This window comes from Taudactylus pleione, unplaced genomic scaffold (assembly GCF_031769625.1).
Source record: "Taudactylus pleione unplaced genomic scaffold, aTauple2 ptg000115l, whole genome shotgun sequence".
NCBI lineage: Eukaryota > Metazoa > Chordata > Amphibia > Anura > Myobatrachidae > Taudactylus > Taudactylus pleione.
Genome location: NW_028284517.1, coordinates 889761 through 900227, shown reverse-complemented (window position 1 = coordinate 900227; position 10467 = coordinate 889761). Strand labels below are relative to the sequence as shown.

Genomic DNA, 10467 nt, shown 5'->3' with positions numbered 1-10467 from the left:
AGTTTATTATATATTTTGTGATATTAAGTGTTCTTAGTGCTTAGAGTGTGCATCCAATTTTTATACCACTCAGGTCTTGTGTGGTTGTTTTTATGTATATTTTGTATTTATTTAATGTTTAGGTCTTAGGGCCGTATTCAATTGCCGGCGAAAAGGTTCTCGGCGAAAGGTTCTCGCTGATGACGTCATTTCACCTGTTTGAAATTTTCCGCCCAATTTAATTGCAATGGCTTTTTGCCAAAGCGGAAAGTCAATGCATTCAGATAGGCAGAAGAGATTCGCCTCTGAAAGGAGGTGGAAAAAAGTGCCGTTTTGGGGTTTAGGGGTACAAAGTTGCGGGAACCCCCGTGCAGTGATAGGTCAGTCCCCCAAAGGAAAACTGCATAAAAAAAGTAAAAAAAAACCATTACAACACCCTAAAAAAATACTTTTGTTTTGGGGTGAAAAAGTTGGGGGACAAACATAAACACTAGCTAAATAGACTCTAGCGGGGTCCCCAAGTATGCCCCAGGTGTTTTTAAATTTGCAGGTGCTTGCGGCAGGTGGATTCTTTATGATTTATAATACTTCACTTTAGCAACTTTTAAATATGCTAGCCCCCATTTTCAGGTACCCTAAATTTGCTGGGACTAGTTATTTTGAAGTAAAAATATTGCTAAATGCTATTCTTCACCCCATATGCAAATATGCTAAATAGCACCTACTGAGACCACGTAAGTACCCCAAATACCTTCAGCAGGGCTATTCAGGGGTATCCATAGTGGTCACCCATGTCAGTGCATCTTTTGGGGGGTGTCAGGCAGGTTTCCCCAAATCTGACAGGACTTTTCGCCTATTTGAGTTTCGCCGGGACGCGCTCTCGCGTTCTTTGCAATCAAATAGGGCGAATAGCAGGGGTAAGCGCGATCCCTTTCCGGAGGGAAAACTACCGATGACGGCCAGGGCCGGATTGAGGGCCACATGGGCCTGGAGCTGAAAATGATTAAGGGCCTATTTTGAAAAGCAGATGAGGTGTGACCAGTGCTGTGTGGTGTGGCCAGAGCCACATGGGCATATACACCCGCTATAATCTCAACACCAATGTCTCCGTAAATATGTAAAAGAATAAAAATTCTATTTTGTGAGGTAACTAGAAATACAATTTTACTACTTATGATTTATGGCTGACCATGTGGACAGCAGATGGTCAGTCAACATCATGCTGTCATGATGATGGGCCTATTTTTATTTGGAGGCCTGGAGCTGTAGCTCCATCCGCCCCATTGTTAATCTGGCCCTGATGACGGCGGAAAGTCCGGCAGGCGAAAAGTCCGGGACTTTTTGCCGGCAATTGAATACGGGCCTAATGGTTAATCCAATACGCATTTGGGGGCATATGTATCAAAGCTTGATGTGAGATAAAATTGTGAAATATTGTGATATAGTGGTATAGTGATATAGTGATATAGATCACTAACCAATCAGCTCCAAACTATCCAAACACAGCCTGATTGGTTGGTGATCTATATCTTACAATTTTATCTCACATCATGCTTTCATACATATGCCCCTTGGAGCAGTAGCTGTTATCAGCCGCTAGGGTGTTTAAGGAGATTATCCCAAACTCACATTATATAGTTACGGATGTGCCAGTTCTCCCACTTCATTCCCTGCTCTGCCTTCAAGAATCCTGTACAGAAAGTGTGACCTGGAATGTGGCCACACCTGTGCAGCATAAAAACCAGCAGTTGTTTGCCAGCTCAGACACAGATACTGTGAGCACTATGCTGGAGAAGATGACTCGGATCCTCTCAGAGCACTTGCTGGAGTGCAAGCTCTTGGCCACCGTGGGCTGCCTCCTGGTTGCGTCAATCTACGGGCTGAAGTGGAGGAAGAAACGATGTATCCGAAGGAGAATGGAAGAGGAGAGGAAGAGGAGAGAGGCCAGTGTGCAGTTCATGAAGCAGGCGGTGGAGAAGTTTCACAAACAGATATCGTAGTGCCCATAAAACATGATTATACACACAACACTACGTGTTGGCAGGATGTCCACAATCCAAAAATATTCTGTCGCCAGGAAACTCTTCCATATAAATCTAAGGGGTCTATTTACTAAGCAGTGTTAGGAGACAGTCTGAAAAGTGATAAGAAAGTGATAAGGTGCCAGCCAATCAGCTCCCAACTGCCATCTCACAGGCTGTGTTTGAAAAATGACAGTTGGGAGCTGATTGGCTGGCACCTTATCACTTTCTTATCACTTTTCACTCTGTCTCCTAACACTGCTTAGTAAATGGACCCCTAATTGTTTTACATAATAAACGTGAAGAGAGTCCTGTGGTTTTGTTTCACAGATCAGATTACTGGAAGCTGTACAAAGAGACTAATATCTCCCAAATGTAATTCGCACATCACAGTGATGTGCACAGATTTTGCATTACGAAAATGAATAAATCACCACTGTAAGGCCCACAGCCAAAGAGGCACACCCAGCAGCTCCCCAATATCCCATGGGCCATTCCTACATGTCACCTGTTTTGTCTCTCACCTGCTCTGAGATTTATCATTCTTCCAGAATCCTAGAGTGGACAGTGGTACAATCCTGAGCCTGTCATTCCTGGAACTCACAGAGAAGCTGCAGGATGGATCCCTTTCTCCAGAGACTGTCCTGTACTCCTATGCTGAGAAGGTTAGAAAGTAGTTATAGACCAGTGGCTGGTTCTGATTGTCCTCCTGTGCAATGTGTTCTGAACTTATCTATATACTGTAATAATGCAGGATGTCTGTCATGTCTCCAGCATGTGCAGTGGGAGATGGAGAGAGCACTGCTCCCACTGCCAGCGACAGAGACAGCTCAGCCATCCTGCAGGAGAGGACAGCAGGACCTGTAAGTATAACAAGCAAGGAGCAAAAGCATTGCTGGGCTGATGTTACCTACTTATCCAGTTTACTAGTCTGTATAATAATTGAGGGTGGTCTGTGCCGTCTCCAACATATGCAGTGTGGATTGCATGGAAGGGGCTGGGACGGGCTGAAGTGACACTGCATATTCTGAGCTCATTTTACTAGTTATTGATATTAATTATATAAGTTTAGCAACTGTGTGGTTGGTTAAGGGTCTGCTGTTTCTGTGGTGGTTGGGGATATGTGGTAGTGTATGGTGAGTTGTGTGTTGTGCGTTTGTGGGGGACGAAGGGGGGATGTTGTGTGTTTGGTGGTGGGGTGTGTTGTGTGTGTAGTGGGGGTGAGTTGTGTGCGTGGTGGTTGGGGTTGAGTGTTGTGTGTGGTGGGGATGTGTTTGTTTGTGTGTGGAGGGGGTGTGTTGTGTGTGTGTGGTGGGAGATGTGTTGTGTGTGGTTGGGGGTGAGTTGTGTGTGTGTTTGTTGGGGTGTGTTGTGTGTGGTGGCTGAGGGTGTGTTGTGTGTGTGTGGTTGGGGGTGAGTTGTGTGTGTTGGGAGTGTGTTGTGTGTGTGCGGTTGTTGGGGTGAATTTTGTGTGTGTGGGTGAGTTGTGTTTGTGTGGGGGAGTGTGTTGTGTGTGTGCGGTTGTTGGGGTGAATTTTGTGTGTGCGGGTGAGTTGTGTTTGTGTGGGGGAGTGTGTTGTGTGTAGTGGTTGGGGTGAGTTTTGTGTGTGTGTGTGGTGGGAGGTGTGTGTAGTGGCTGGGGTTGAGTTGTGTGTGTGTTGGGAGATGTGTGTGGTGGCTATGGGTTAAGGCATGTGTGTGTGGTGGTTGGGTTGAGTTGTGTGTGGGGTGTGTGTGTCATATTTCCCCAGATCTCAAAAATACAACAAATTGCAGGTCCTGAAATTAACTAGAAATTTGGGACATTGTATTCTGACTATGCAACTTCTGATAATCACTTGACCAACATTGTTTCTCATATATCTGGAATGCATGGGGGGGGGGGGGGGCAGATCTATTGATGCTATTGCAGACAGTTGGAGAACGAATAATAATGGGGATGTAAGACTCCATATATATTGTCAGGGTACTGTGGCCCACAGTACCTCGACCTTCAATGTGTTCAGGATCAGCAGAAGCTTACTACACTTAGCATAGCAGACATACAATCGATCGGAGGAAAAAAGACCCAGACAGGGCCAACGAGAGCCTCGCCGGGCCCAGGTGACAAGGGGCGTGCTCTAATGGCGGGAGGTGTAGCCACGCCCCCTTAGAAAAAAATTTTAAAAAAATATTTCAGCGCCGCATGATCGCTTCCCCCATAGGCATAGGAGACTGCTCTGGCTGCTGCTTTAGCAGCCACGAGCAGTCTCCCAGTGCAGCCCAGCACACAGCAGCGTGTACTGGACTGCTGTGCTGGTCATTTGTACCCGCCCCCCTCCTCTCGGTGCCCCTGGACCCAGACACAGCAGTGAAGTTCAATGCAGGTCTGAGTAGACTGTTCTAAAGATCTATCTCAGTGAGCCTTTATTTATACCAAGCTCAAACATGACACAGCAACTTTAGCGTGCAGAAAAACACCAACTGGACATAGAGATAAGATAAGGATATGGGCATCATGATTGACACATGTTCTTTTGACTTCTTAGAATGTTCTTCTGGTCTGCCTTCTGGTAATCTTCTTTTGCTTAGTCATCTCAGACTGTCTAAGGTCTCCACTCCTGATAGCGCTTATCATCTCTACATCAGGTGTTCTTGTTTTTCTTAATTTCAGCCTTAAGCAATTTCTTATTTTTTTCTTACGGCAACATACACTAGAACATTTAATAAACTTATATCAAGGCCTTATTACCCTTATATCAAGGCCTTATTACCCTTACATACCTGCTTACTTTTCTAATCTCCTCTCCCAGGGAAGCCTGCAGGTTCCTGGAGAGTAGATGAGATTTACATAGCATCTTTTTACATTATAATTTAAATTAAGTCACAGCATCTCAAATTGATGTATTTCAGGTGCTGATAATGTATGCTTTGTCCTTGTGAGCGTTACGTTTATGTGTTTGTTTAGATTGTGAAAGCAGAATCCATATATTTTTATTTAGCTCAGATTTTTTTCTATTTTTTTATGTATTATTACCCACAAATGCTATATACTCACCCCAGGCCCAGAATTTTGGAATGTTCCGATCATACAGAGGCCAGCAGAAATATATGGGGGGCTATTGGCACACTGGCTCTCCAGCTCCAGGGCTACCCCCAGGGCCGGCTCTAGGGGTGTTTGACCTGTGCGGTCGCACAGGGGCGCCACCCATAGAGGGCGCACCCCTCCCCAACATCCCGATTTCAGCGGGGCAGTACTATCCCGCTGTTCTACCCGTGGGCCGAAGTGGCACTTGGGTGGTCAAATCGGGAGGATGGGGACCTCCACCGCCACAGCTGTGAGGTGGTGGCGGACCCTGGAGACTCTAAATGGATGCTGTGCGCATGCCCGCAATATCCATTCAGTGATGGGAGAGGGGCTGGAGGAAGCCCAGCTAGTGAGGCTCCCCGGAGCCTGATGTTATTTGGAAGCAGGGCGTGATCTCTGGTAATTAGGCCACGCCCCCATTTCTGGGGCGTGACCTATGGTAATTAGGCCACACACCCATTTTTTGGTACGTGACCTATGGTAATTAGGCCACACACCCATTTTCAGTCGCGCGTGCGAATATAGGGCGAACTGGAGAGGGCCAGCACAAGGTGCTCCGACCCCTGGAGCCAGCTCTTGCTACCCCAAAGTATGGTGGTGTATACAGTATGTTAGTGGTAATCCCAGTTTGTTTGTGTAGCATGCCCGCATTTTGGTGTATATCTAGTAGTGTATAATATGCAAAACCAAACAACTTACATAATTGTCACCGAAAAGATGCACAAAACAAAAAATAAGCACAAATAAAAAAAGATAAATATATTTTTTATTTAACATTTTTGAGACAATTATTTAAGTTTGCTTGTGCATATATATGTATATATATATATATATATATATATATATATATTAATATAATCTATACTAATATAATAAGAACGTTGTGTCTGTTTGTTCCATGTTGGCGCAGAAACTACCGATTTCCATGAAAACTGCATCATGTTGTAGTGGAAACAGCTAGAAATAACCTGCACTTTGTTTCATCTCCATCCGTCAAGTTAAAGCTTAGCAGAAACAAAAACAAAATTTATTGACATCATTAATGCAAGAGATAGGTGTGACATCATGCACTCAGCCGGTAAGGGGTAAGATTGCGTTGCGCCCGCAGTCACTTGGATAGGATAGGCTACATAGCAGTCTGTGCACAGGGCACACAGTGACATAGGTGTGAGTGGTGGGTGAAGACGCTGCTGCCACCAGTCTGTAAAGTGCTCCTGGTCACGTGGGGCCAATCCCACGGTAGGCAAAGCAATACAACTAGAGCACCTCACAGAAAATAAATGTTGGCAGAAGCGATTTCATCGTGGGCGACAGCTAGTGTATATATTTTTTATATATATATATATATATATATATATATATATACTGTTTGTGTGTGTGTATATATATATATATATATACAGTATGTATGTGTAAGTATATCACATACAACAATGGAGCTTTAAAACATCAGAGCTATTCATCTGTGCCATGATGGAATGATCTGACCTCAGTCATTTTGGTGCCTGCTGCACCTTTGGGATAAATGCACACATACAAAACATCAAACACATTGCTGTATTTAGTAAACAGCGGTAATCTAAGATTACCGCTGTTTGTACAGCATCGCTCTCACCATCTAAAAGATGGCGAGAGCGATGCGGGCCCCATTGCCGGCAATGGAGACCCGGCGGTGCCTTTCCGGCTTCAACGAAGCCTTCCAGGCACTGCCGGGTCTCCCTGTCATGCACATGCGCAGACGGACCGTCGCGCATGCGCATGACCCTGGAGCACCGTCGCTGGCAGCGTTAGGCTGCCAGCAGCCCAGCAGAGGACCTCGTCGAGGACAAGGATTCCGCTGGACTTCTCGGGACCTCGCCGGAGGGGTAAGTATTACTAAATACCAATGGAATTTCGTTTGTATCAGTGATACTAAACGAAAATTCCAGCTGGTATTTCCCTTTGTTTGTAAATGGGGCCCATAGAGCTAAATACCTGCTGGACCAATTGTGTACAATAATCATCACCCGCACCAACTAACCTGGTGGCGCCCGATAATTATGTTGTCCAATGGTCACTAGGCTACACCAGGCTTGATAAGCAGAGTCTGGACGGACTTCTCAGCTGTCATAGCAGGGGACTAGAAGATAATAACCATTTTTGAGCAAAGATGATTAAATCAAAATAACTGAGGTACTAATAAAGACACCAGTGCTTAAGCATGGCTATCCTTAAAACCTGGACTGTTAGTGTGCCTTGAGGGCTGTGGTTGGGGACCCCTGCTCTATGGGCATGCATTTAAATTGGCACAATTTGGACCTGATTCAGAGTCGCACGCAAGCTGATCATTTGCGCACAACTCCAATGGTGGCCGATCGGCGCATGTATCGATCGGTGACTGCGATGACGGTCATAGTGCCCCCTAAACCACAGCATGATTGACATGCTGTGGCCATTTGGGGGCGAGGAAGGGGCAGCGTCCCAGAAAATAAAGGCGTGTCAGCCCCAGTTTTAGGGCATGCCGAGGCCAGAAGCTGCGTCCTCCAACGCAGCTTTACTGGCCCCTGCAGCATGAGTTTTATGGCCATCCTTATACCCATTTTACACCAGAGCAAAAACCTGGGTTTTTGCTGGGTCTACCCGGGTCGCAGCTCAGTGTAAAAGGTCCCTGAAAAATAATCTGGGTCAAATGACCCGGCAATCCAACCCAGGTTGCTACTAGGGTTGGACCCAAGATGGACCCGGGAAGTGGTGCAGTGTAAACGGCGCAACCCAGTTATCCGACCTGGGTTATGCCTAAAATGAGCTGATTGGTGGTTTGTGGAGCAGCCACCTCCCACTTTTTATGACCTCACAGGTTTAGCAGGGCAGACCTGGGTTCAGTGTGAAAAGGGTTGACCTAAGAGTAACCCAGATCGAAGGTGCAGTGTAAATGGGGTCTGACCTGGGTTGGAACCATGTCCAAAAACCCAGGCTTGATCCAGGTTTTTGGGGGAAAAGAGGTATAAGTAACTTGAGGGACACTCAGATGGCTGATGTTCATGCAATTGACCTGCTGCTGCGTCCTCGGGTGCATCGCGACCAATTTTCGATACCCTTGGTAGAACAAAAATCAGTCGCAAATTTTTGTTCGGGCACAACCCCATGGGAAATTTAAAAAAAAATGGGGAACAGCCTGTGCCCACCAAAAACATTGGGCAACATATGGTTATTACTGTCCTAAAGAAAAATAAATTGTTCTTTAAGAATGGAGCAAATATATGATTTGTGCATTATTTAAGTGAAACATGATAGAGTCAACACAAGTCAAATGAAAAATGCAAAAACACTAGTAACAAGGTGATTTTGGGGAAAGTTTAGGCCAATAAAAAAACAAACAAACATATAAAGCAATTCTTTTTTTGTTGAAATAATTGCTTTAATTAAATAATTCCAGCAGAGCAGGCCTTGGGCCCGGGCAAAATCAGGAAACCGAACTGGTCAACAGCTAGAGCTGGGTCAGAGCAGCTACTGGTCGGGGGGGATGGGGATGCTCTGAGAGAGGGGCCCCTTTGGTACTTGCCCCCTATGCCCACCTCTTAATCTAGCTCTGCTTGTTCAGCAAGATTTATGGCTAGACCGTCATCTTTCATCAAAATATTCCAGTGTTTACGTAGGATGTTCTTAACTTGTTTTGCAGAGTTGTTACATTATATGAGGAAGTATAGTATATCTTGTCAGTACAGTAATGGAAACAGCGAGTGAAGGGCCCAGGGGCAAATTTAAAGTGCCACAGTGGGACATGGATGTGTTCCACTTTGCTTCGGTGACCCTGCAATATATCCTGCATATATCGCTGTATCACCGCACCGCTACCCTCATACATGATTGGCTGGTCCTCTGTATGTTCCGCTCAAGTTCTACCCAGTCCAGGATACTGTGTGTATGTAATTGAATACGGCTATACAAAATACTGCTACACAACAATAAACCAAACTTTGGAGCTGAGCTGTTTGCTGTATCTGGATTCTGATAATTTCTGCTTTTTATAACCTGTGTTCCACTACAAAGAGTATACACATATCAATATAAATATCTGTTCTTAACAGCGGCATTATATGAAAAGGATCACCTGGATTTTGAAATCAGCTATTTATTATATCTATTATTATTTAGATGTATTACTTGTTGTCATATGTTACCGTCGCGCATTGTGGGCTGGCACTAGCAAGGTAGCTCCTGTCCTCTTCTTTGTGCCGGGGACGAGTGACGTTTCTTTCCCCAGTACCAGCAGAAGAAGGGGATTCGATCCAGCTGCACCTGGCTAAACTATCCCTACCTCCACTACTTAGACTGGCGAGTTGCCAGCACATCTGTCAGCGCTGTGTCGGCAGGTCGGGGTGATGAAGGGCTCTGCAGCCGGTCGCCCATGTACTCACAGCGAGTCCATGGCCGCCCTGTCTTCGGGCCCTGGTGCACAGCTGGTAGTTCAGTGCTTGTCAGTATCTAATTTGGGCTATTTAGATAGTATATAAGGAGACATTCCTGTCCAACTCCAGTGTCTCCTTGAATGCCTTGTTTAGTAGTCCTACACTGTATGTTTCTCTATGAACTGTAGTTTCAGTTCTGTTCCTTGTGTTACGCAATGTTCCAACTTTGAGCAGTTCCATTTCAATCATTTATCTAACCAAATGGTATGTTATGTAGCCAGTCTGGATGGTGACCACTGGTTGCAAAGATGTAAATGTAAATATTTTTTTCAAAATGTACTGGTCTCAGGTGTGTTGTTAATTGGGAAATGCTGGGTCCAGGTGTAGTCATCCACCCATCAGCTCATTGAGGGCTCTATTTATTAACATTATTTTGACTAAAATAAAGTGAAAAAGGGTGTTTTCACACCCTTTTCACATTATTTTAGTATCACCTATAGTTATTACAGGGCATTGGAGTAGAATTCGTAAAATTCTACTCCAACCCCTAAGTATCACTTATTTTTAGTAAAGCAGATCGCATTTCCCATAATTGTAATGGGAAATGTGATCCGACCAGAGTTACTAAAAATAAAATGTGAAAAAATACCGGGGAAAGCCCTGTGATAATAACGCCACTTGGGGGTGGCGTTTTCCAGGGTCTCCCCCGGTTACCGGACTCCTGCCCTGCTCTAACGGGGAGAGCAGAGCCAGGAGTCTTTTTTGGCAAAACTACCGTGATAAGGCTCCGAAGGGGATTTGCAGGGACAGAGCTTTATCGCAAGCTCTGTCCCTGTAAGGGATTTGTAGTAAATCCCTGTGATATTGCCTGAATTCGCAATGCGAATTCACTCGGCAATATAACACTACAATCTGCATTCAATATGCGGATTGTAGTAAATAGAGCCCTAAGAGAGGCATACAGTATATGGGATCAGTAACTGACAGGGAGTTCTGGTCTTTGCAGTGTGAC

At 45.1% G+C, this 10467-nt stretch overlaps 1 protein-coding gene across 1 annotated transcript in view; it reads left to right on the top strand.

Moving 5' to 3' along the window:
• The first annotated feature begins 1763 nt into the window (after nt 1-1763).
• The window catches only part of LOC148524862 (vitamin D3 hydroxylase-associated protein-like), a 69264-nt gene continuing 60560 nt past the window's right edge, over nt 1764-10467 (top strand). The window contains exons 1-2 of the mRNA XM_088471601.1: nt 1764-1967; nt 2549-2665. Of these exons, the coding sequence (XP_088327727.1) occupies nt 1764-1967; nt 2549-2665 (321 nt within the window). The remainder of the gene's footprint in view (nt 1968-2548; nt 2666-10467) is intronic.